Source organism: Manis pentadactyla, chromosome 16 (genome assembly GCF_030020395.1).
Source record: "Manis pentadactyla isolate mManPen7 chromosome 16, mManPen7.hap1, whole genome shotgun sequence".
NCBI lineage: Eukaryota > Metazoa > Chordata > Mammalia > Pholidota > Manidae > Manis > Manis pentadactyla.
The window spans coordinates 10,452,080-10,479,826 of NC_080034.1; the positions used below are offsets into that span (position 1 = coordinate 10,452,080).

Genomic DNA, 27,747 nt, shown 5'->3' on the forward strand with positions numbered 1-27,747 from the left:
CAGAGGTTGTGATTCAGTAACTCTTGAGTCTGCGTAAAAATCTTCATTTTTTAATAAGTTCCCCTATACGAACGGTTTTAAACCAGGAATGGTGTTTGCCCCTCCCCATCCTTGGGGACATTCGGCAATATCTGGGGACATTTTTGTTTGTCACCACTAAGGGGGAATGTGGTGCAACTGGTGTCTAGGGGGTGGGGGGCCAGGAATGTTGCTGAACTTTGCACAGTGCCGAGGCCGAGAGATGCTGCTACAGGGTGGAGAGAGGGTGTGCTCTGGGGCAGCCCCCGACCTCAGCCGGGACCACCCCCGTGAGACACGTGCCCAGGGTGAGGCCTATCTGAGGAAGGTTTAGTTAAGTTCTTCACTTAACTGTAAACTCCTTTGCCAGGAGTGCTCATTCTCCAGTAATGCCAGATAAATGAGTTATTGGTGAGTTCCCTCTTTTACATAATGCTAACAGGCTCAGAAGAGCTCCTGATGCTCCCAGTTACACTGCAAGGAAGAGACTAGCTCAGAATAAAAAAATGATGTACACGTTCATTTATTCATTCATCCTTCCATTGAGCAGTCTTTTCAACATACAATTACTGAATACCTAATTGACATATATCAGGAACGAAACCGAACTAGTATACCTTCTTTATAAAGACAATGATTATGCCTATGTTCAGGCTAAGTCTCAATAAATATTATCTCGCGTTAATATTTTTTGACAAGTTTAATTACAGTTTGAACTATTTCAGTCCTCCTGACATCTTTCAACACCATTCATTAAAGAAATACTATTGTCTACTCTCAATAATAGTAGAAAGCTATAAATGACTTAACTGAGCATTTTAAATACCAGAAAGCAAATGACACTTGATCGTTAGGGCTTCAGAGAATTTGTGCTCATTAACCCTTTATTTCATAAAATGAAATTATCACTGCCTAGCATTTCAAGACAACAGTGCGCCTCCTTTTCCAAACCTGTGATATCAACACATAAGAATCTCTTCTTTCACCAGCTGTGGTTGATTTACCCTTTAGCAGAACAAATTAAGAACTTATCAGTAATTATGGAAATAATTTCCTTCTTTTATTGAAATACTCTGCAGCCATTGCGCTTAGCACATTATTATTCTGGGTGGCGTAGGTGTTGTTGAAAGGCAGAGCGAAAATAAGAACCTAAATTATGAATTCCTCCCATGAACATTGAATCACTTTGTATTTTCTGTGGCAAAAAGAATTTATTTCTCTCTTGAAGGCGAAGGAGGAAGAACAAGAGCATTTCAACTTTCAGGAGATTGCTATACAACTGAGATTGGAAAACATGACCTATCAACTCTGAATTAGTATTTTATTCTTACATTTTTTGTGTGTAATATATCTACATGGACAAAGAAATGACCTTATATAAATTTACTACAAAACTGAACACTTCAATGAATTTTAATTCAGTAAATATTTAATAAATACCTACTGTGCTCTAGGAACTGTGCTATAAGTGCTGGAAAAACAGAAATGGAGACAGCAAGGGGGTTCAAAGAAATTCAGGGATTAAGGGGAGGCCTCCCTAAGACCGCCAAAGGCATTCAACACAACCTATTCAGTTTTGAGTACCCGAAACTCTAGATGATGTATTTTCTTGTCATTCGTATTTGAAGGGGAACTTATAACTCAGCAACTTGTGATCTGTTTTCAGATAACGCTGGAAGGATCTGTCAGCATAGGACCTGTGTTGAGCTGAGGCATAAGTGTCTTTTAATTACAGTGATTATTCAAAGGACAGTTGTTCATCTGTGACATAGACTCATGGACAGTCTGAGGTTGTTGCGAACAAATGTGTTATACTTCTTTTAGCTGCAACATAGGCTAGTTGTCTAGAAGTTATTTTCCAGTTCTATCTACACCTTTTGCATAGTTTCTTTTGACTTTCCTGCATGGGTTCTGTATGTCACAGCTGTTTGGATAGCCAGATATTCTATTTTTCCACATTTCTAATCTAGGAGAGGTGGATGGTAATGAAAGAATAGTGATGTTCTAAGTGTATCATCTAAGTCTTAGCTATGTTGCCTTGAGACTTGAAGTTAAAAAAATTAAAGAAAGTAAATGATATTCCCTTTGTGGGTAGCAGATATGGGTCTAGTCTAGGGCTCTTTTCTGACCTAAATTTTAGTCTAGGCTCAAGTTACAAGCTGTAAAGGATCCATAGATGTGCACGGCCCAGCAGAGAAGCTGACTGGCTGTAGACTTTGGAAGCAGGACTTCACTGAACCGACTTCTGAGAGTACAGGGTACGTTATTACAATTACTCTTCAAATAAAACAGTTAAGGCTGTGTGCAAAGTATTCCTGGCAGACCAGAATGTTTTGGGGAGTGGGGATTGGGGTGGGGAATGTATCTTGTTGGGTTAATAGAACTCCAGAATCTGCTTAGTTGAATGTGTATTTCAAGCACACAGCAATCCACACAAAGTAGTCCCTGGGCAGCTGCCTCTGTGATGCTCAAAATAGTTTAAAATGCACTCCACTGGAAGACTTTCTCTTCCTTCTCTCCAGAAAATAAAAACAAACAAACAAAAACTAGCATCAGGTTTCAGGTCTTCGACTATATTCTCAAATACACTTCCATAAAACCTAGTAAACTAAACCACACTTTTAAGGATCATAACTTCATCTCCTAGAGAGAGGAAAACATGCCACCTACTGTGAGTCAGCCTGCTGAATCTGCCATCTCAGAATAGTGCTCACTTAGGATGCTGGTAAAAATTCAGGGCAATGAAACCTGTCCAATTCCTGCTCCAGCCCAGCTCTGCAGGCAGCATGATAAAGCAGTCACTCAGCAACACCAGCACATACTCAAAGGGCTGCTTGTAGAGAGCAGAGAGCATGGCTAGATAATCTTTTGCATGTTGTGCCCTGGCAATACAGTGTTTTAGTCTTATATTGAAGATATTCATCTTTTTTAAGTGCAGATTTCCAGTACACATTCCTTTTTATAGATAATATTTATACACATTCTAAAATAACTTCTTTTGTTTTCTATCTTTGCAAACTATGTCATCTGCAATAAGAACTCAATTTGACTCTGAACATAATTTGTAAGATATTGTGGTTAGAGCTGTAGCTTGGTTTTTACCCCTCAGCTATACTTATGTCCATTAGATCAAACAAATGAAAATGATTAAAGATTAGGTTTAATTTCTTCAGACACAATCATCACTACTACATACATTCTTATCCTGTTGCTTTTCCTCAATATTTGATCCATAACTTGTATATTTATTACCAAGTCTTAAAATAATTTTCTCTACATCGGCTTTCCATTTACTCATGTTCATTCAAATATATATTTTAAATAACTTGGAAAAGAATATTATTAAGGATTTAAGACATATTTATAAATACATGGTGAATTGCTTAGTTAATGGTGTCTTAATGAGAGATGACATTAGCTACCTTTAATTATTGCATGTCTTTAACACCAAAGCTGTAAACTAATTAGCTAGGGCACAGGTGGGCAGTTCTGAGGCTTAAAATAAGAAAAGGAAATAGTAAATTAAATATTAAGGAAAATGTCCAGTCTGTTGCTTACAGGATATGTAAGTACAGGACATTTTTAGCCTCAGTCATTCAAATAAATGAAAAACTACAGCTCTAAAATTATCTGATATGAATTCTCAGTCATTTAAACCCGGATCTTTTCTGAAATAAAGCCACAGACATTAGCAAATTAAGAGGTTCACCAGGGTTCTATCCTTACTAGCCAGCTCTAGGTTGCTTCTATAAATACTATATCCATTAATATTTTAACAACATAATTTTTAAAATCCTGTCAAAAGGTTCTCTTGGAATCATCCCAGAGCTCCTAAGAACAGCCTAAATTGGTGAGAAATGTTGGATGAATTCCCAGTTTTGCTACAATAGATTTTTAAAACATTTAGTGTAAGTAAATTCTTTGAAAACTAACTTCACCGATTTTGTGAGGAGAGGCAAAATGGGTGAGGCACAGAGCAGTTGTGGACTCACAGCAGCTTTCCGTGGTGCTTGTAAGTCTTTGCCCAGCATCTCTTGGTCTTACTTTGTCCAAGTTATTTTCTCCCTTTTACACTAATAGTCCTTCTCAAAGTATCTGAAACCTTAAAAAAAATTACTTTCCCAGATATATGAGGTCCATTTTTCAGGCAAGGGAATATGAATAGCTATCCTTCCCTGTTAGAATCTCCCACTAAGCAGCCAGTGGACCAGACAACTCACCCATCCCCCACAGCTTTCTTGAGCATCTGCCATAGTTCAGGCACTGGGCCGAGGATGTTAGAGCAGCTTTTTAAATTTCTTAAATGATCCTCATGACCACCCCATGTATTGCGATATTATGCAAATTTTGACTTTTAAGGAATCTATATTTTAGAGTAATTAGATATACTGGAATTATTCTTATTATCACATTTTTTTCTATATCACTGATTAAAAAATTGAAACTATTTTTTGGTTTCATATCCTCAAATAGGTAGACAACTTTACTGATAAACTGAGAGGCTTTATTTCTCATAGTATTTTCACTGATCTATGAAGAGGAATATAGTACAGTATTATTCCTTCAAAACTTGTGTTCTTTCCAGATCATTATTCACATGGTATATAATTAGCTAAAGAAATTTGTAAATCTATATATCACTGGTTTTATTTTGGAATCAGAAATACCTATGAACAGGGTCAGGGAGTTTTCATTTTGGAATTTTAATTGCATTTAGAAAATAGATACTAAAGAATAGACTCTACCCTTTAAGGTTTTTTTTTTTTTTTTTTTTATAACCAGACATCATGGCTTCTTGATTTAAAAACCTTTATGTATAAAGTGGCTTTCTTTTTGCCAGAATTTTTAGCTGCTTCAATTTCAGAAAATATTAACTTTCATAGTTTATGTCTACCAAGGCATTGCTCAATTTAATTGATAGTTGGTACGACTACTCTGGGCTAGAGGCATTCAGGCCACAGACAGAACATACTTGAAAATGGAGGGCCAGACCCTTAGGGGAAGCTCACTGCCCTGGACAAAGAACTCTAGCATCAGACGCAGCAGTTAGGGAGGTGGCTTGGGAAAGCACCCGGGCACAGGGGAGGAGCCAGAGATGGATCCTGAAGGGACACCGTACACAGAGCATTTAAGTCAAGAAGGAAATATCAAACAGTTGTAACATAAGGCAGGAAATAGAAGGGTTATCAGAGATACGGACCTCAAGTCCTTCAGGGCGGTGCTTCCCAACAGATGTTACGACATATGGTGAGCAGATCAAGAAATAAAGGTATGAGAAGATAGTGATTTAGATTTCCTGTTTCTAGCAATAAGTTATTTGTATATTATCAACCACAGATTTTAAACCAACTATGCTTAATAGTTAAAATAAATAACATGTAAGCTTAAAAATACCTGCATAAACTAGGAAACTCTAAACAGTAACCTAATAGGGTTTTTTAAATTATCAAATGGGAACTCTAGAAATGAAAAAAAAAAAAAAAGAAAATAACTTAAAATCAAACCCTATAAATAATTAAATAAGTGGTTAGACAGAATTGAAGAAATAGTGAACCCAATTTTAGGTTAAAAATTTTTTCTAAAATATATCACTGACATTAAAAAAAAAGAGCAGAATACCTAGAAGAAAGGTTATGATACAAGAAGAACAGGAAACAACATTCTTTAGAGTTTCCACTGAAGATGAGACAGATTAAAGGAGAATTCATATTTTAAAAAATGTCTGAGAATTTTCCAGAACTAAAAGAGAAACTGATCCTTTCTACCCTCGAGCAACATAACCTGATTCTGCTCACCAACATTTTGATTCTTTTACCCCAATGTGCTATGTGATTATTTTCTATGTGTGCCAAGACATGAAAAATGCTGAAAACACTGTTTTGGACTGGAGTTGCCAAATTTCTTTTCTGTAAAGGACCAGACAGTAAATATTTCAGGATTTGTGGACTATATGGTTCCTGTTGCAATGACAATACAATAGTGGTACGGCAAAGGCAGCCGTAAACAGTAAGTAAGTAAATAGATGTGACTGTGTTCCAACAAAACTTTATTTGGAAAATAGTTTTCAGTCTGGATTTGTCTCAGTGTTACAGGCATTATTTTTCAACCTCTAGAGGATCAAGGCAAGGGTTACGATAAAAAAAATATGGTGCCATTTTACTCCCAATATCAGTCCAAAGAACATATGTTTAAGGCATTATGCAATGTTTCTTGAACTTTGTAGCTCATGCTAATGGACATAATGGGTTGCTAATAATATTAGAGAGACTTATGTTAGCTTTATCAGTTAAAAAGGGAGACTTTATACACTAGCAAATCCAAAAATATACCTTCAGGAAATTAGATTCAATCCCATAAAATCTATGATGTAATTTAAAATGTTTAAAGAAAATTTAAAACATTTTAAAGGATGAACAAGAAAAATTTCCCTGAAGAAAGCTAAAACAAGATCATTCTGAATTATGATGGATTTACGAGAAAGCACACACTTATGGATAACAGAAAACTTCAAAAAGTAATGTACAGTCTAAGACAAGAAAGCTAAAGTAAGTCCCATTTAGTTTCCTACCAATCAACCCTTAATTATATTGCTATTTTCTTAGCAAATAAAGGTTTTCCTATTGCTTTTTGCAGTACTTTTAGAAGAGCACAGTTGTTTTGCAAACAGAAGCAAAAATTTTATCAATGGTATATCTGAAAACCAATAAATATTATAAATTTGAGCATGATTATTTTTGGCTGTGATACCATATTCAGCTTTTTGGAGATTGGGTAAATTTTGTTTTATAAGGACTAGTGTTTTGTTAATGTGAAGGTCTAATATTCTCATTTCTGTTAGTGTGAATAAAATAAGGAGAAAAATAAAGCATAACATAGCTTTGTATTATTAGAGAATTGATCATTGAACCCGAATCGATAATAGAAGTTCTGTGGACTCCTAACATCTTACATGCAAATGCCAAAAATTTAACTTAATTACTTCTGTAGTTAGATTCCATACAGGCTCTGGTGTTCTGGGTTTGAAGACATAAACATAACAGAAGCAAAGGAGAGGACAAAATTAAGACATAAATATAACAGAAGCAAAGGAGAGGACTCAGTTCAATTCAATTACTAACTTTGAGATAAAACAAGCCAGTCAGTCTGAGTTAAGATGTGACTATTGCTACTCCCAACTCCAATATATCAACTTGAAGTGTAGAGAATGGAAAGTCCAGTCCTTAAAAAGTTTTTATTTCCAACTACAAGGTAGGTGAATAAGTTATAAATGGATTGATAAAACTGTTTGATAATATTTAAGAAGTTATCATTAAAATTCACGCAATTAACACATTGAAGTGTTCTCTGAAAACAAACACGATCCTTCACAGGCTTGATAGCATCAGATGGTGCTACTAAGGCCCATGGAGAAAGATCACAGGTTAATTTAAAGGAAGGATGATGGGCTGTCTAGGGAATGTACCACACACAGTAAAATACTCAGAATCCAAATTTATCTCAAAGAACATACAAATTATCAATCACCCAAATGATAACTTTGCAAATTACATTAAAAGAAAATATTTGGACACTTAAAATGAAACACTTCTCCTAACTAACCTATTTCTGAAGTGAGCAAAGTATCATGGGTCATTGAGGATGAAGCATTTTCTTCATTCTGTTCATTAGTTAGCCAAAGTAGGATAAAGATAGGTTTTAAAATTGTCTAAAACTATTATGTCCAATCAGAGTAAAATAAAATGTCTCTGTGGTTATCAGGGTCGTAGGTTACCATTTAAAACAAAATTAATTGTTTATAATAGATCTTAGTATATAACAAGCTAATGCATTCTTCCTTTCAAACTTCGTGTTAGGTCTAATAATGTCTAGAAATATATGTCACTAGTAAAATGAAATTTAAATGGTAACAGTCCTTAAATAGAAAGGTACTTGAGAAATATTTATACATTCATTCCTGTACAAAACTAACCAATAAAGTTTGTTGAACATGTATCATGTATACATGTACTAGGCAGTAGTGAATAAGAAAATAAAGCATCTCTCTTATAGTACTTAGTGTCTAGTGGGGGGGAAGACAATAAGCAAACAAAATAAAAAAGTAGGAATGCATGTTGTAAAGCATATGCATTAGGGTGATAGAAAGAGAACAACAGGACTGGGTAGTCTTAGACAATCTCATAAAGGGATGTACCGGAAATACACAGAGCACAGTTTATAGAATAAAATAAACTGAAAACCCTCTCGATGCCATCAACATTGGAAATACTAGATTGATTACAATGTATCTATGCAATGTAGCAGGTACAAAGAATAATATACATGTAGTAAAATTTAAAAATGTCCACCATACATTGTTGAATTAGAAATTGAGGATGCCAATGTTATATACATTTTGACAATATTTATGTAAAAATAGTGTTAATTTCTATGACTGCATACATGTGTCAGTGCATAAGTGGATATCTGAAATTATATATAACAAAATACAAATAAGAGTGACCTTGGGGACATGAGGGCATGAATGGATGTGGAGACCAACATGATGGTAATTAATGGAGCCTTCTGCCTTAGCAGTTACATTTTAAAGTTTTATATGTAAGAGACACTCATGTATTTTTGTAATTAAAAATTAATCTAAAAAATTTGAAGTAGGCAATTTGGTGTTGCCAGAGGGGAGGTGTGTGTAAAGGGTGAGCAAAATGGGTGAAGGGGGGTCAAAAGGCACAGACTTTCTTTAAGTTACAAAAAAATTTAGTCAGGGGGATGAAAATATGGCTGGGTGACTATAGTTAATAATACTGTATTGCATGTTTGAAAGTTGCTAAGAAAGTAAATCTTCAAAATTTTCACCATAAGAAGAAATATGTAACTATGTATGGTGACTTATGGTACAAATATTAAATCATTATTTTGTACACGTGAAGCTAACATAAAGTTATATGTCAATTATAACTCAATAAAAAAGGCAATTTGATAATGTAAACCAAAATTAGAAGACTTATTTCTTTTTTTTCCAAATAATTTTGATTTACTTCAAGCAAAAATCAGTATTACATTCCAAATCATTTTTACAAAAGAATTTTATCATTATTGTAACTATCCAGTAGTTAATTCTCTTGAATAGATTATAATATATTCCGATATATTAAAAAATTACATACAACATTTCACAGAAGGGTGCAAACTGCAGATTCATAGAATGTTAGAGCAGAAAGGGACCTAACAAAGCATGCATTTCAGCTTTATCACGTCACTTATCCATGATCACATGGCATGTCAGTATTAACCTGTGTCTGAATCCCCATCCTTCATCATTCCGTTAAACTGAATAGCGTCATATGGTGATGATGATTCACTGAATTAAGTTGATTACCCAAAGCAAAATTTATGTAAAATTTATCTAGGAAGATTCCAAAAAAAATCATGTAGGCACAAGAACAAATTCCTTGAAATCAAAGTTTGTACCTTGAAAAGACTTCTTATTTCAACTTGATTACTGCAATCCTGAAAACATATTTTAAGTCAACCTTTTTCTGTATAAAAAGCAGTAGCCATATTTGCTATTAAGTATACTTGAGGACTTACACTCAAAGTTAAAATCTTTGCATCAATAAAATTCTTGTGTATATGAATATGATCAGAATAGAACAGATGTGAAGAAAGGAAATAAGGTTGTCTTAATCTTGTTTAAAACTCACTCAGAAAAAAAATTTAATAATGAAACAGTATGGTGAAAAGTGTGATGGGACAGTTCTGTCATAGTGAAAAGCTTTTGATCACTTTTCAGATACATCAAAGAAATATGAACTACACTGAAATCCTGAGATAATCTGCTTTGAAATGTAGCTGAACATGCCTCTTACTAGATAGTTTTCTTCAAGGACAGCTTAAAAGTTGAATTTTGTAAAGCAAAAACATGTCCTTTGTGACAGATAAGAGTTATGTTATCAGCAGATGTTGGGGAAAGTAGCGCATGATTGATTCCTAAGGTTAACGCTGACCTCAAACAGCAATAGTTTAACAAATTAAACTTAACACCTTAGACAATCTGTGAAAGGAAACCAAGGCAGACACGAAGTAGGGAAACGCTTTTTCTTCTTGAAGCTTCCCTTTAACAGTCCTCAAGGTCTTTGGAATAACTAACACTGTCCTCTGTGTGGATCAACATTGAAGCACATTCTACCCACTGACAGGATAATAAAACTAAATCAAAGTTGTTATTATTCATAGATATATGCAAGTAGCTATAATCAGGAGTTTAAGATGGCATATTTTTCTTGAGTAGAAAACATTCAGTTAGATTTTTGTAACATTTTATTTTTCCCTTGGCTATACAACAAACTAAACAGTGCCTTAGAATATACTACCAAAGTCTTTTCTGGCTATTGGTAAAGAGAAAAGCTTGCAAAACTTTAACTACCATGATCTCTTTATGGGATTTCAAAGACAGAAAAGTAAGACATCAGGGAGGACATCGGTTCATGCTGTTACCAAGGTAAGTTGGGATTCTCCTTATAGCACTAAGGTTCCTAGAAGAGGATCCCTAGAACAGCAGGATCTGTAGCAAAAAAGATACTCCTACTATCATTGATTTCTCATCCACAGAAATACTGTGGCTTAAATTGCATCAGTTTCCTAGGAATGAGCATATCTACAGAGATCTGCTCTTTACTAGAAATTCTGAGAAGATCCCTTTTCTAGACTCTCCAATAATACTAATGAAGAGGCAAGTAATATCATAAAATGTCAGATGTGACTGGATTTAGGGCCAAGAATACTGGGGAAACTCTCAGAGTGCATAGCACCCGACAAGACGGTGCCCTGTCCGACAGCATGCACATGGCAGTATTAGCTTTAGGGACTGATTGATATTTACTTCCCCTCCATGCTAAAGAAAACAGAACAAAACAAGAGTGTGTACTCTGGCTACTACACTGAAATAAACCTACATAAATATTTAAAGTATAGGAGTCTAATTAAGGCTCAATCATGGATTTTTTCTGCTCTTTGAGATATTAAAATCTCGTAGAATCACCAGTGAGGTTAGGATGATTTTGACCAGATATATTGCAATTGCATGTATAAACAAAGGAATACAAGAAAGGAGTATTCATTCTTATATATTGCAATTATTTTGTCTTCATGAATTCATTATATATATATGAATAACAAAACTAAATGTCACTCAATGCTTATATAACAAAACAATTTGGAAAGGCAATATAAATATTGTAGTACTCTGATAATGGATTCAAGGTCATGCAAGTAATGTATTGGCTAAATGACCATAGAGACTGTTATTTTATTCTGCAATGCTAAGCTGAATTACTAGGGTAAAATGTTGAAATAGCATTTGAGCTTCCCTAATTTTAAAATATTAGAGCTTTTAAAAAGTCCTCACGGAATTTGCATTGCAATGTGCCTTCCATATTAGGTAATGCAATCTTGTCTAGAGAAGTTACCTGACGGCATTCATCATACTGTCCTGCAGATTTGAAATGGAGAATGTTTTCTCTCTGAGTAACTCACACCCCACTAACTTATCATTTTCCTGTTGACTAGCAGGCAGTTGAAGTAACTTAATGTGCTTTGAATATTCAGCCCAAAGTAATGTAGAAAACTGTTACTTACGTTTTTGAGTCATCCCATAACACACAATAAGGATTCAAAGTACCCTAAAAATAAGCAGAGAAAGAATAATTGTATCTTGAGTACATATATAAAAAATGGGAGGTTTCTGTGAAATGCAAACAGAATGGCAGATTTCTTTTCCTGTAGTAAGATACTTTAAGATGTTATCTCTGTATTTTTTTGCAAAAAAAATAAAACTATGCATGTCCTTTCTCATAGATTTGGTGACCCATTTTATGAAATTCTATTCATGAAACATTATGTTTATTCCAAGTGTCAGGACCTTTATTTAGTTTTATTGAAAATTGGAAGTGAAGCTGTCATATACCACAAAGTCCAAGTCATTGATAAAAATGATGTATTAGCCAAGGCAGGTGAAAGTCACAGTCCTGAACCCAGGCTTGCTGGCTCCTTCCCACAGGTGGCTGTGCTCAGTGGCAGCCAGCTGTGAAGTGGCTCGGAGCCCTCAGCCTGGTCTCCAAGTAGATATTTACTGGGGTGTTATCTGGAAAAGCAGCATCTTTAAAAGTCTAGGCAAGTTCTTTGTCAAACATTGCCTTTTCTAAGTGTGGTTTGCTGGGTCCATTCTAGAAATCCACCGGAAATAAAAATCAAGCTCACTATTCTAAACTTTAGAATGCATTACTTATATATTTATTATTCATTTTAACTGGAACATTTGATTAACTCCAGTACTTTAGCACAATTATCATTCTCCAAAACCCCTCAAGGACCACATATCTAAGGTACCCTCTTCTTATCAAATGGTCATACCTATAAACTCTGCTCTTAAAGTGTAAAAACTTTCCCTTCCCCGAGAAAGGTTATATAAATTGATGAGGAGCACACATATGGAATGTTTATATAACAATAAAGAGACATGCTCATATAAATGTCACTAGTCATAATTTTACTGTGTAAGGGACAAGTAGGGAGAGGGCGTCATGGCCTGCATGAGAGCAAGTTTCATGGAAGAACTGGGCCCTTATCTGTTTATTCCAAGGAGGCCCAGGTCTGGATGTTCAAGGAATAGAGAGGAAACGGTGTTTCTAATTGGTTTTTGCTCTGTCCTATGAAACTCTGTCTGGTTTTATCTGAAATTTTCATTCAGCTAGTGACTTTCTAAGAAATCTTCAGCATAGTTAAAATGTTGTATCATAAAGTTGTGCTATATTTGTTCAAAAGAGCATAGAGCACTTTATAGAAAATAAATAATCCTTGGAATATTACAATGAAAGGGATGGGAGTATCTATTTCATGGATATAGAAAGTAGGTTTAGGAAAAGAGCCTGAGCTAAAAGATCCTCTAAATCTAGTCCACTTCTTTTAGATTAAGTTAAATTTCTATATAAACCAATACAGGGTACTAATTATAGGATTAATATTTAATAGAGTTCATAACAGGTTACAACAAAAGAAAATCATATTAGGAAAGAAACACAGGGTGCACTTCAGTGTTTGGATATCTCTTTCTTTTTTATTCCCCTGAAGAAACTGATTTCCCCTTTCAGACAAAAGGGTAAAGATGGCAAATGCTTCTCCTGTTCTTAACCTGTTACTTTGTCAACCTTCAGTGGTATTCTCTGCCTTCTCACTCTTGGTTCTTATCTCATGCTCCTTCTCTCTTTCTCCTTGTGGAAATTTAAAAAGCACCCACCCAAGAATTATGATAGTTTCCCAAATCCACCACTCAGTCTTGTGTGTCACTACACATTATGGGACCTACACATAGACCTCTCCATGAATATTCCTGTCTAGTACAGCCTTCCAATGTAGGCCTGTGGGCTGAGGTGAATTTCTTAAACATTTGAAGTTCAGAAAAATAAGCAGAACATATCAGAGGAATCTCAGCACCTGGATAGACCAGTCGCTTAAGGAATAAGAATGTCAGATGGAAAACACAAAGCAACAACGAATGATGAATGAATTCTAAACGTGGAAAAAGAAAAAAACTTGCTGAAAGGCTAAAAGGTTTCTATGGATAAACGACTTGTGAAATATTGTTTATAATTTTCAAGTACTTTTATCAAAGGTACTCTGCTACAAGATCTGTGAGGGGGAATTTCTAGAAAATCAATACCAGGAAATGGTGAGCCCAGCAGAGAGCAGGAACAAAACGTTATGATGGAGCAAGAAGAAAACAGGCAAGCTGCGAACTAACTTACAGAGGTGGAGCTGAAAAGATAAAACCCAGCAGGTAAATGAAACAAGCCGGCCAAAGAAAAGTAATTTACAAAGCTGTCGTTATGACTTACGCTTAAAATATTAAATTTTGCATGTATTTGAAAACTTTTGGAAAGGAGACGCTATTCCTGAAAAACATATTTTTTGGCAAAACTATACCTCTCTTGGCTCCATTCAAAATAGCGTAGTTGAGCTCAAGTTAAACATTTCTACAGTCACTTTTAATGTACTATGACCCAAATTTCCTAATTACCACAGATGTTCTACATGCTGCTTTCAAGTGTCTTTAACAGTCTTTGCTTTTTTCTTTTACTTTTCTGTTTCAACGCCAGCCAAAAATGGGTAGTTCTCCTTTCCTTTGTTCTGAGTAAGTTTTGTTTTCTTTATATAATAGGGGATTTGGACGTCGTTCTAGTCCTAGATCTCAGCGATTCTAGAATGACATTCATAAGCAAATTCCTTTTCTTCTTTTTAAAACTCTTGCAAGTATTTCCCCCCTGTGGGATACTTTAGATATATCTCACTATGGTAAACTACTCTCACAGAACAGGCAAGTCAGAAAAGGGAGCCTGGGAGATGATCCGAACAAGTTCATTCATTCATTTACTCATTTCATGCAAAAATCACTTAATAAACAACTATTTTATTCCAGGTACTGTTTGAAGCCTGAGGATACAGCATTCAGTCACAACAAAAAATCCTTGCCTCATCGACTGAACTACAGTAAAAGCACCAGGGAGAAAGACAAAAAAATATAAACACGTAAATATGTAATATGCTGGATGGATAAGAAGCAAATCACAGTGAATAGGAAAGAATAGAAAGTGGATGGATTGCAACTCTGTACATTGGGAAGATAAGATGATATTTGAGCAGACATCTGAAGAAAGCTGTTTATAGAAAAGAAAAAAGCCTCAAAAATATATATATAAATGATGACCAAGTTTCTCTCATTTTTCCTCAGTGCTGTAAGTTCTGAATGAATTCAATTCACATGCCATCTCCAGTACACTCTTGCTATCTTCACGTTTTCAAACTGTTTTCTCTGGGCCTACCCTCGGGTTGTCTGGTAGGCTTATCTGAACGCAGATTCCTCGGCTCCACAAGTTTTGAGATTGCTAAATCTAGGAACACGCCTCCTTAGTATTCGCTCCACCCCCCATAGTTGTTATGCACGTCAAATCTGGGGAAAGCGCGCTGCCTGAGACACACAGTCGAGACACTGGAATGCCAAGGTCACTCTATCCTGGTTTTCTTCAAGCTTTCAAATGCTTAGTGCTCAGAGTCCGTAGTAAATTCCTTATCTGAAAACCTCTTAACTTTATTGTACCTTCCACAGTCCTATTGAAACAAAAATATTTCGTCTATAGAGGCAAAGGAAGCACATAGACAATGCATCCAACAACATGAAGGAGGGCGGGGACCTCATCATAAGTCTTTCAATATTTCCAGCGCTGTGATTCAGATGTTCTGTCATACCTTCTAGTGAACTGACTTCCTGAATGTGGGTGGGAGAAAAACTGTTCAACTGACACTCTACAGGCTCTCTTTAAGTTTCTAAATTTTAGACGTGAAGGTATTCCATTAAAATGACCTGGATTTTGCTAAGCTTATCCTCCCCTTCTTTCCCCACTGAAGTTTACATGTAGTCATTATATAACTGTACAAACAGATTTTAGGAATTCCTCAAGAACATTTCTAAACTGACTGTCCTGACCCACAAAAGACTGGTTTATATCTTGCTTATAATTCTAATTCTACTTGAGAAAAGAGTCTCAGGAATGCATGCCAGGGGAAATGAGTTGCAGCTGTAAATTCTTCCATAGCCAAATCTATGACAGGTCACTAAAAGCTGATTAGTGAGAGGGACCCCTCTTCAGGTTACGTCTCTTAACATATAAACAAGCTTCCTAGTCTCTGAAAGAGTAATCCACCCAAAGGGAATGGCTCAGTGAAAAAGGTATGATGTGAAACTCAGCAACAGGAAATAGTCTGCTCAATGTTCACCAAACCTCTTTTCAAGGTTATGGTAAGTACTGTTCTGTATTTGAGTATTTTAAAAAAAAAACTAATTGGGTCCCTCTCTCTTTTTTTTTAAAGGAGTGATTGGCCTACATCTGAAGTCTAAAGAGCCTTTCTGAAAATGCAATATTATGTTCTTACTTGATAGGATTATGAATATACAGAATCCTTAAATGGATTTATAAGGGTTCTATACAAATCATTGCATTGAGAACCAGTCAAGTCAAGGAGATGGGAAAGAAAGAGCCGGCTTTCCCTAAAGCAGAATGATACAACGGCCATTAAAGTGAGAAATGCAGAATACTGTTTTATCAGGACGAGTCACATCCATGTTACACAGACCTTCTCAGGGAGTTAGCAGCTATTGAATTGGAACACAGGGAGAAAGCATATATTTAATTAAGCTTCTGTTATATGGCTACTCAGTAGCTCACATTAACCAGATGACACTACTTTGGTGGATATGATAAAAGCTTGCTTCTCTAATTTCTGAGATACATCACTAACTTGAATGTACATTATTTTTTGATGAATATCATCTATTTGACATATGGGAAACAGTAGAAAGTAGAACCACTGTCAAGAATTATTTATATGTGTATTCTTCAAAGAAAATGATCACTTCCACATATAATGTCTTAGAGTATCTTACTCATACATGATCACATCATTTCCCACAGTAGCTACACAGAAGTGTGGTGTATCTCTCAACAAACCAGTCACCTGGGGGCAAAAACTCTCCAAGTCTTCCTTATGAATTGAAGTGGCAAATAACTTCAATAAACAAATATTTAAATAACTAGATTCCATGTTGATATAACATATAACTTAAATATTTTCCTTTTGCAACTGAGAGATTATAATAATATATTCTAATAATACTTTTATGGAGTTGCAGCAGAGGTAAGCGCTGGCCGGGGCTTTGGCATTGCTCTATTCTTCCGGCTCACAGCAGAGAAGTTTTGCTAACTTGTCTTAAGAGCACAACATACCTACAAATGTCAGTGTTGCCCCTGACATCCAGCACCCGGTTTTACAAGGTCCTTCCAGGATGCCTCATGGCATCCCCCAATTTTTCCCATATCCCACGAGCATTTTACAAAGGCCAATCTCATCGTCTGCTGATTGTTTTAATCAGGTTCCTAAGGTGCTAGTATGATAATCAGCAGGACAAAATGTAATCTCTAGTTGCGTATTGATTTTTATTGAGCAATTATCAGTATTGTAGTATATTGCATTAAAATGGCACTATTCGCATATACATATGTATTACCTTCCTAATCTAAAAATTAATTTTGTGATGCTCCAATGCAGGGTTATTAGTTTTCGATTGTTGCTCTAACATATTATCACAAGTTTAGCAGCACAGAACAACAAATTTCATTGTCAGAAGTCTGGTGAGCTCAGCTGGGTCTCTGCTCAAGGGATTCATGGGGCTGAAATCAAAGTGCCAGGGGGACTGCATTCCTTTCTAGAGGATCTGGGCATATATGCATATTCAGGCTCATTCAGGTTACAGTAAAATTCAGTTCCCTACAGTTGTAGGACTGAGGTTCACATTTCCTTCCTGCTTGGAACCAGGGGTTGTGTTCATCCTTTGGAAGCTGCCCATTCCCTTGACTAGTAGCCCCCTTCCTTCATCTTTAACGTCAGCAGTGTCAGTTGGGTGACTGCACATTGCATCTCTCTGATCATAGCCATAGGGAAGGTTCATGTGATTAAGGACCTACTCAGATAATCCAGATTGGTTTCCCCAGTTCAATGTCCTTACCCTTAGTCACATCTGCAAACTCCCTTTTAACATGTAACATAACATATCCACAGATTCTGTTATAAGGACATGGACATCTCTGGAGGGGGGCATTATTCTGTTTGCTTACAGGGGTTGACAAACTATATAGCCAACGACCAACTTTCACTGCAGAGCCACACCCGTTTGTTTACCTATTATCTGTGGCCGCTCTCACAGAACAGCAGCACAGTCGGGTGAGTGGGTGGGAGACAGAGCCATTATGACTCACATGCCGAAAATATTCACTGTCTGACTTTCAAATGAAACAGTTTGCTGACCCCTGTTCTTAAAATAACACAATCGCTCTAAAATATTTGAAGATTATTAACTGTGTTATGAATAAAAATGAACTGAACTTGAAATGTAAGTGAGGTTAATGCTTACTCAAGTTTAAGACTTTATGATATAACCAAAAAAACGAGCTAGAGGACAACTTCTATCGCAATTTCAGCCATTGGCAGAAACATTAATCTGCTTGTCTAGTTAACATTTCAAGGTGTTCTCCTAAAATTAACCAAGAGCTTTAAGCAGGAAATACACCAGAAGTCTCTTCCAAATGAACAAAAAGTAATTCAAAAAGTAAAGTGGGGGGTGGTGGGGGAAAAAGTAAGGGATATAAATGACCCCTTATAGAAATTATACTTGCAGGGACTGGACTTCTTTAAATTTTGTCATGTGATTTTTATTTCTTTAGGCTTATCAACCTTTGATATTCATGAAAATAACCAGTGATGAAGGCTGGATGCTCTTTTCATTGTTCCTGATGCCAATGGTGACAAGCATGTACATTACAACCTTCCACTGTGTTTTCCACTATGATTCACAAAGTCACCGTCCATGATTAGTTTTAGTTTTTACACAAAAAATAAATTCCTTGATTTGTTAGCTTGATCCTGTTAGTATGCAAACAAATATAGCAAAGAAAAAACCCAATGCCCGTGAGATCTTTTGCTGAGTATGACCAACTAGAGAACTACAAATAAAGCTGGTGGATTTTTCCCGATTCTGAAATACAGCAGTTCCTAGACCATTAGAGTGCTGCTCAGAGGAAAGAAAGGAAAGAATAAGAAGGAATCAAGACTAAATTGCAGAGACCACTTGCCAGTATAGTCCGGTCTATCCTTCCACTAAAAATGGGGCTATGTAAAAACTTTCTATTTGGAAAAAGAATGCATTTTCAGCTTCAAAGTTGATATAGCATGAGCTAACTAAAACGCACCTATTTTCTTATTTTTCTCTCATTGTTAAAGATAGGGATGCTATCTACCTAGGACATTCACAGCAGGCTCAGGCCTGTCAGACCCAAGGCATCCTAATGGGGGTGGAGGGGTGTGTGTGTGTGTGTGTGTGTGTGTGTGTGTGTGTGTATAGTTCTAGTCTACTGCACTTTTTTAGGTCTCATTTCTTCAATAAAATTATTCACTTTTCTTATGCATTAGAGAATAACAATATTGATAAGCATGAATGTCACACTGAAGAAACCTTAAGGAATATGAAAAATAAAATTCTCTTTCTGGGAAAAGCAAATATGATATTTCTTAAAAGCAAGCAATTGCTATGTCTAAGCACTAAGTACCACAGACCCTGACTCTGTAAGTCATAAAAATAAAGCCATAAGCCCAAAAAACCAAACTAAGAATAGCATCTTACTCATTCATGATTTATGAGCTGGGTTAAAACTGCAACTTGCTTTGCTAAATAAGATTTGGAATTTCATGATTCCATATTCTATTACCTATTCCTACCAGTTCCCAGGGGCCTTATTATATTTAACATACTTTAAATGCTATTTGTTAAAAAGCTTTTTAAAAGAACACATTTCACTTAGAAAATGTTAGCAGGCTTTTCCCTAGACTCATTATAACTACTAATTCCCATTCTTCATTTTTTTTCCACATGGTATATGAAGCAGATGTAATTTTCAAGTCATTAATCTTTTTCTGAGCTTAGGGAAAGTATAGCAGACCATTTTGATATGAAAAAATAGGTGAAAGTAGACAGACTTGACATTAGAAATATGCCATATCTAAAATAGTTCAATTTTGGAGGTAGTAACAATAATATATATCTATATATCTCTAGATAGTTACAGTTATAATGAAATTTCACCTTGTTCTAATGAATTTCAATTTTCATGTGTAGAATATACTTCTTCACATTTTAGCAAAGACTATTATTTTTCAGTATAGACTCTTTAAATGATCTCTTCAATGGAAATAAACTGAAATCGGTATATAGAACATTTCTTTGTTAGATAAGTAATAAATATTGAGACACTCAAAAACTTAGCATATATTCCTTCCCTCAGTGAACAATAAAGTATTTTACAAAATCCAAATTGGATGATAAGTATACATACAAAAAGCATGAGAAATTCAAAACAATAGAGCTCTAAGGACTATATGTACTGTACAGGTAACAGTGTGAAAGGTATTTATAGAACAGAGGGAAGGAACGCGGCGTTGAGCAGCCCGGAGGTTCCACTGGATGGCTGGTCCCAGGGTGGCACCTGGGTGGGTGGGGAGAACGCAGTGAGTGACAGCACTCCACAGCCTTTTCTTCTGCGGCCTGAATGTTCCTTCCTCTTCTCCCTCGTCCCCCTTTCTGTAACAGATGTGTCTACACTCTCTTAAATCTAGGCCTCCTGCAGTAGAGACGGTATTACTTTGGGAATCTGGTCAACTCACACCCTCCAAATATTGAAAGACAGAATTAATTCTAAATGGCTTGTGATAATTATCTCACCATTTTGATGTTCTGATTTACATTGCTACTCCAGTATCTAGTTGGCACTTAATGAAATTGATTGACTATACACTCTAGTTTTCTTATGCAGAAAATAATTTGTGTGTGTGCCTGGTTTAACTCTTTTGTTAAGTGTCTAATAAAATAGGCCCCCAGAAGATAAGAGTTTGGCTCAAAGCTTGTATCTGTTGGTTTCAAACAGTTGCACTGAACTGAAAGAGTGAGACTGTTTCAGCAACACTCTCTTTGAGGTCACTCTTTCTTCAGCTTATGAGAAAGAAGTCATGTAATTAATATGCTCTTTAAATTCTAAATAATGATTTTATCTTCATTTAGGAAAGTTTTATGAATGCTCACTCAGTGATATTTTCTCCATAAAAAACTGGGTACACATTCAACACTGTACTGCTTTTTCAGTAAGAAATACAGGGAATTAATATCTCTCATTATTTTTTAACCAAAAGACTTATAACTGGATTAATGGTACCACGGATAATCAATAAAAACAAGTAAGTCATAACAATTTTTGTATAATAAATTTTGAACCTAAAAGAAAAAAAGTGTTTTTTACTCAAAGGCAATGCTAAGTGTCTCCCAGTTTTCAGTGCAGTAATGCGATCGGGTAAAGATGAGATTATTCCACAGTAGAACCAGGATGGTCACATTGCAGCAAAAGCAAGGAAAGAGTAAGTATTAATTATGATGTTGAGTTATTGCTGAGAGATTTGAGCTTTCCATTCAAGAGCCTAGGAAGCCTGAAGCATCTGAGTAAAAAATGGTTTACAGGGAACATAATCTTCATTTTTCATAAAGCCAAGGCTAGTTGTTTTCTGGGAAATCAAAAACAATAAAATCGCAGAAAATACACAGGTTTTGTAAACCAGAGGATGTGAATATAAATACCATTACGTCATTCACTTATATACCAATTTGGGAAAATGGCGATCAGTTTGTGCTTCCATTATTTGTATGCGAAGGTCAACTTCATAAAAATTTTGCAAGGAGTAAAGGAAAGGAACTATGTATATACAACACATGGGACTAGTGTACTTCAGTATAGGAAGAATAATATAATTAAGAATGCTTTAATAAGAATTACCTTTCTTGCCCCTACTCATCAAAGATTTAAGTATTTAAAGTGACTACTTTAAAAAGATAAGCAGATATTTTAAATTTCTATATAAGGACTGTACAAAATCTGAAGAGTTGAAGTTGTAGTTGGAGGGATTTAAGAAAGGGCTCTTGTCACTCTGGAATGGAAGACTTAGATTTATATCACTGGAGCACCCAGGTAGCTATGAAGAGCCTTCTCTGATCCTTGACTTAGCACTTTTAAATGCTGTCCCATCCATTCTCCTACCCTGGAGTACCCTGGAATTAATCACCTCCCTTTGTATGAATAACTTCTATTGCATCTGAAATTTATGTATTTACACAGCAGTCTTCCCTACCACATGGTGGGTCAGGTTATTATTCATCTTGGGGGACCACTGCCTAGCTTAGAGCCCAGGAAAGATATGTACACTGATAAATAATTTATTAGCTATTTATTATTATAAACTATTTATAAACAACTTACTATCTTGGATAAGCTGAAGAGAGTTTTATCATGAACAAAAGCATAGGATAATAAGGCTTTTTGTTTCTTTATAATACATATATTCATAACAAAGTAATTCATTCGCAACTCTAAAAGGTTTAGAAAATATCTTCGGGTCTTATCGGTCAAAAGAGTGACTGTTAACCTTCTTTAAAAGGTAAATTCTCTAGGAAACTCAATGCCAAGTGGATGGTACTTACATTAGCCAAATGAGCTAGTTCTATCTCCAGGAACGAATCAGTTGTTTTGGGTTCAGGCCTTATTGTGACCACGATGATTTTGGAATTAATGACAGTATAGTTTCTGAAACAGAGTAATTATGATTAAAAGGAGGAAGGATTGATGACAAATATGAATTCCTACTGCTCAATACATGTTGGGACAGCATCACAAATAAATGTATCTTAAGCAAAAACACAGAACTATTGGGCAAATAGATTAAAAACATGAGGCTAAAATACTATTCATGGAAAGATACAGTTCATTTTTTGTTATAAACACACCCTATCTGGAGCTAGAAAACTTTGAGGGGAAAAGCTATTGCTGACTGTTACTATTTTAGATGCAGGAAAGATGAAAAAGCAGTAGGTAGCACTGACAAGCTTTCCATTACTAAATCCAATTCACCTACAAGAGAGATGGATTGTGAATTCAAACCCTCAGGCGAGCTTTAAGTGAATATAATCCATTTACCTCAAAGTGGACTTAACAGTTTTGTTCTCCAGGAGACCAAATATTCTTGCAAAGCACTGTCCTGCCGTTTTTTTTTTAGATTATCTCAAAATTCATTAAGATCAATGACTGGAATGTGATAAAGCATGAACGCAGTAGAGTTTAAATATAAATAAATGTTGTTGCTAATTATTGATCCTCATTCATTTCAGCAGTAGAGACTTACAGGCCACTTCTTTTACTCAAAATGTAAGGAACATACCTGCCTTTTGAAATATCTTGTAATTAGAGTTCACTCAGTTTTAAATGTAATCATATCTCCAAGCTACAAAAATTATCCATAAATATAAACATGTAAAGCTGAGCCAATTATTTATTGCACATATAGGTTTTCATCCAACATGTATAAATTTACAAAATGTCACACATCACCTAGTATTTAGAGAGTTAAACGTTTTATTGTACTTTTAGCTGTTTAAAGAAATATTTTCCTTTTGAAGAAATTTGAAGAAAATACTTTTTTATCCCTTCTTTCTGATTTGAAATGAACCACCTGCTCTTCCATAGAGCATATACTATTCTGGGGAATTTGTAAAAGGTATCAAAGACAAAGTCATTTTTTTCCTCTTTTTTTTTGGTGTTTAAAGCATAATTTACAAGTAATAAAATTCACCAATTTTAAATGAGCAGCTTAATGATTTTGGTAATTGTATACTGCCATGCAGTCATCACCAAATTAATATAGATAACCTGTCTCACACCTGGAATAGTTTCCACAAGTTTCTTTACGCTTGATCTCCTCCCATACGCATGATTCTAGGGAACCATGCATATAATTATTCCTTTTCTAGAATTTCATTTGAATGGTAATTTTAGTACATAGATTTTAGTGTTTAATTTGCTTAGCATAATGTTTTTGAGATTCATTGATTCTGTTCCCTTTTATAGCTGAGTAATATTCCATCATATAAGTATACCGCTACTTGGGATCTATTCATCAATTAAGTAAGCAACCATTGGGGGGGGTTTCTGATTTTTAGCTTTTATGAATAGTAGCTATTCCTGCTTGGCTATTGTGAATAATTGGTGTACATAATTTGTGCATGGACATATGTTTGCATATGTCTTGAGTTAATACCTAGGAGAAGAACTGCTTGGTCATGTGGTAAAAGCATGTTTAATTTTATAAGTTCCTGCCATACTGATTTCTAAAATGGCTGTGCCATAAAAGTCATCTAATTCTAAAATCAAGGAACAATGCTGAATTTCACATTTTTTATGAAAATGTTTTCTCCAATGGCATGATCTTTGTCACAAGATTTCAGCTAATTATGAAATGCTAACTATACCACAGATGGAGGAATTTACTATATTTAGTAGTAGAGGAACTATAAACATATTTTGAGTGGGATGACATTTTTAAATCAATATCTCACGTATTTAGTAATGTCAAATAACAAATTCTTAAACAAAGGAAGTTCAGGTATCCAGACTAACAGTAAATAGTAAAAAACAGCAAGGTAGAAATTTCTTTTTGTATTTTATAGGAGGAAGGTAGTTGCAAACATAGAGAGCTGGTTAACTGTCCTTTATTTCATTTAATACAAAATGAGTCAAAGGAAGGTACAGTGTACTGAGAGAGGTACAAAAGTAAGACCTAAATGCCAAGCCAAGCTCCCTTTGCAAATTTATTCCTCCTTGTTTTTCTGTGAGCAAAAGCGATCAGGGGATCAAGGAAGAATAGATGGAATTAACCAAGTTGTGAGGACATACTGGGCAGTTAATTATATGAGCAGATCTGATAGGATTCCCAAAGAATGACAAGGTGTATATGGCTGGAAGTTGGGGAGAATGTCCATCTATCACCACCAAAAAAATTTGTGAAGGCTTCTCCCAGAGACCAGTGCTGAGCACAGAGATGAAAGTTCCTTTTTCAAATTAGTTTGAATGTGAATACTGGTATGGTTACCTGAAACAAAAATATTTACCCATCACCCAAATTCAATCTTCCCTTTTAATCTGGTTCTGTCTATAATCCCATTTCCCCACTATACATAAAACCTAATGCTAATTTAAATCAACTGCCAATTTTAATTAGTAAAGGTTAGTTAAATTTGATAGTATACAGATAGTTTGTATTATTTATATTGTATTTACACAATTGGACAGGTTACTGGAAATACAGATGTGTGATTTCCAAATAGAAATTTACAATTTTGTCAAGACATTTATGAAGTTCTCTGTGTGTGTGGGCATGTTGGGGTTTTGACCCTGGGAAACTAGGCTGTGGAAAGCAAAAAATTTAAGATATGTAGCCTATTCTAGGCTATGTTATTCTGCTGTCAGGTTCATTAGCTTCTGAACTGGCCTTGTGGAGATGGTCCCTAGAGGACAAGTGTGTGTGCAAGTGTGTGTGTGTGTGTGTGTGAACTTTTTTAGAATACAATTGGGAAGGGATGTATATCAATATATTTATGTAAATGCATGTTCTCATCACATTTATTGAGTGCCCTCCCTCACCGCATCCACTATGCTATGTATATCTCCTTCCACAGAATCATAAGTTCAATGAGGGCAAGATTTGTATCTAGCATTTGTCTATCCTCATTTGCATTATGTTTGGCACACTTTAGTGCTAACATATGTTTGAATGTCTTACTAAATAAACACATGCTAAACAAAAAATACCAAATTTTTGACTAAGTTGATTTAAAAGGTAATGCCAATATCACAGTATTAAAATGCCTAATGAAAGAAAAATAAGCAAATTTATATTATGTAATGATTCCCTTTTTAAAAAATATACAGTGCACAAAATTATCTTTAATTTATTCCATCAATTTATACTAATTTACATAAGTGACTAGCTGGCTCCTTATGTGCCATGTCAGGCTTTGTGAGCTACTAATGCTTCCTGGCGGGGTACATATTTGTATTCACTGCTAGGAAAGCAGATCTTACAGCCAAATGGATTTCATGACTAAAGTAATAAAGTTCTTTCCTGTCCTTGAGATTTGTGCTAGTTGGTATCTAAAACATTAAAATATGTGTAGAGTTATTCATTCAAAAGAGGACCCAATTTCTCCACAATTTTTACAAAGGCTTAAAATGCTTAGAGTATATGAACCATATGTTAAAGAGAATAAGAAAGTGGGTATAAAATGCAATGTATCTGTTTATAAGAGCCTCACTTCATGTATAAAGACATACATAGGCTGAGAGTGAAGATGGAAAATGATATTCCATGCAAATGATAACCAAAAGAGAGCAGGGATGGCCATACTTGGATCAGATGAAATTGATTCAAGTCAAAAATTGTAATGAGATAAAGAAGAACATTATATAAAAATACAAGGGTCAATCCAACAGGAAGATATAACAATTATAAACAAATATGTACTCAACAGCAGAACGAACAAGTATATGAAGCAAACATTGACAGAACTTAGGGAGAAATAGACAGTAACACAATAATAGTTGGCAATTTCAATACAATATCCCTACTTTAATAATGGATAGCTCAATCATATAGTAGGTCAATAAGGAAACAGAGGACTTGAATAACACTATAGACCAACTGGACCTAATAGACATATACAGAACACTCCATCCAGCAACAGTGGAACATATATTCTTCTTGAGTGAATATAGAACACTCTTCAGGATAGATCACAGGTGAGGCCACAGAGTCTTAAATTTAAGGCAGTTGAAATCATGCCAACTGTCTTTTTTGACCACAGTTGGAATGAAACTAGAAATCAAAGGCAAGAGGAAAACTGGAATTCACAAATATGTGGAAATTGAAGAACACACTCTTGAATAATCTGTAGGTCAAAGAATAGAACACAGGGAAAATTAGAAAATAACTTGAGACAAATGAAAATGAAGACACAACATGCCAATACTTAGGAGATGTAACAAAAGAAGTATTAAGACAGCAGTAAAAAGGAGTAAATGTCTCCATTTAAAAAGAAAAATATCTGAAATCAACAACCTAAATTTACACCTTAATGAACTAGAAAAAGAACAAACTAAACCAAAAATTAGAAGCAGGAAGGAAATAATAAAGATTAGAGCAGAAATAAGTGTAATAGAGAATAGAAAAACTCAGTTGCTTGTAAAAAATCAACAAAACTGACATATTCTTAGTTTGACTAATTAATAAAAAAATAGAGAAAACTCAAGTGAGAAAAATCAGAAACGAAGAGACAATACAACTGATGACACAGAAATAAAAAGAATCATAAGAGACTACTATGAACAGCTATATGCTGACAAACTGTATAACTTAAAAGAAATGGATAAATTCCCAAAAGCGTACAATTTGTCAAGACTCATTCATGATGAAATTGAAAATCTAAACTGCCCTAAAACTAGTAAGGAGATTTAATCAGCAATCAGAAACCTCCCAACAAAGAAAACCCAGGATCAGATGGATTCATTGAAGATTTCCAAGACATGTAAAGAAGAATTAATCACAATTCTTCTCAAACTCTTCCAAGACATCAAAGAGGAGGGAATACTTCCAAACTCATTTTATGAGGCCAGCATTACTGTGATACCAAAATCTAAGATACTGTAAGAAATAAAAACTACAGGCCAACATCCCTGATGAATATTGATGCAAAAATTCTAAACAACATAATAGCAAACCAAATTCAACAATACATTAAAAAGATAATATACGATGATCAAATGGGATTTATCTCTGGGATGTAAGGGTGGCTTAGGATATTAAAATCAGTCAATGTAATAAATATGCCACATTATCAGAATGAAGGACAAAAACTAAATGATCATCGCAACTGATGCAGAAAAGCATCTGAAAAAATTCATTTTTTCATGGTAAAAACTCTTAATAAACTAGGTATAGAATGTATATATAAAACCCCCATAGATAACATCACATTAATGGTGAAAAGCTGAAAGTGTTCACTGTAAGATCAGGAACAAGGAAAAGATGCCATCTACTGCCACTTCTACTCAACACAGTATTGGAATTCCTGACCAAAGCAATCAGGCAAGAAAGCAAAATAGAAGGTAACCAAGTTGGAAAGAAAGAAGCAAAATTAACTCTGTTCAC

At 35.1% G+C, this 27,747-nt stretch overlaps 1 protein-coding gene across 3 annotated transcripts in view; it reads right to left on the reverse strand.

The window, feature by feature from the left end:
- The window catches only part of ADGRB3 (adhesion G protein-coupled receptor B3), a 669,309-nt gene that overhangs the window by 267,187 nt on the left and 374,375 nt on the right, over nt 1–27,747 (reverse strand). For all 3 annotated transcript variants that reach the window (XM_036916256.2, XM_036916253.2, XM_036916255.2), the window contains 2 exons: nt 22,193–22,295; nt 11,650–11,693 (listed from right to left, as the gene is read on the reverse strand). In XM_036916256.2, the coding sequence (XP_036772151.2) occupies nt 11,650–11,693; nt 22,193–22,295 (147 nt within the window). The remainder of the gene's footprint in view (nt 1–11,649; nt 11,694–22,192; nt 22,296–27,747) is intronic.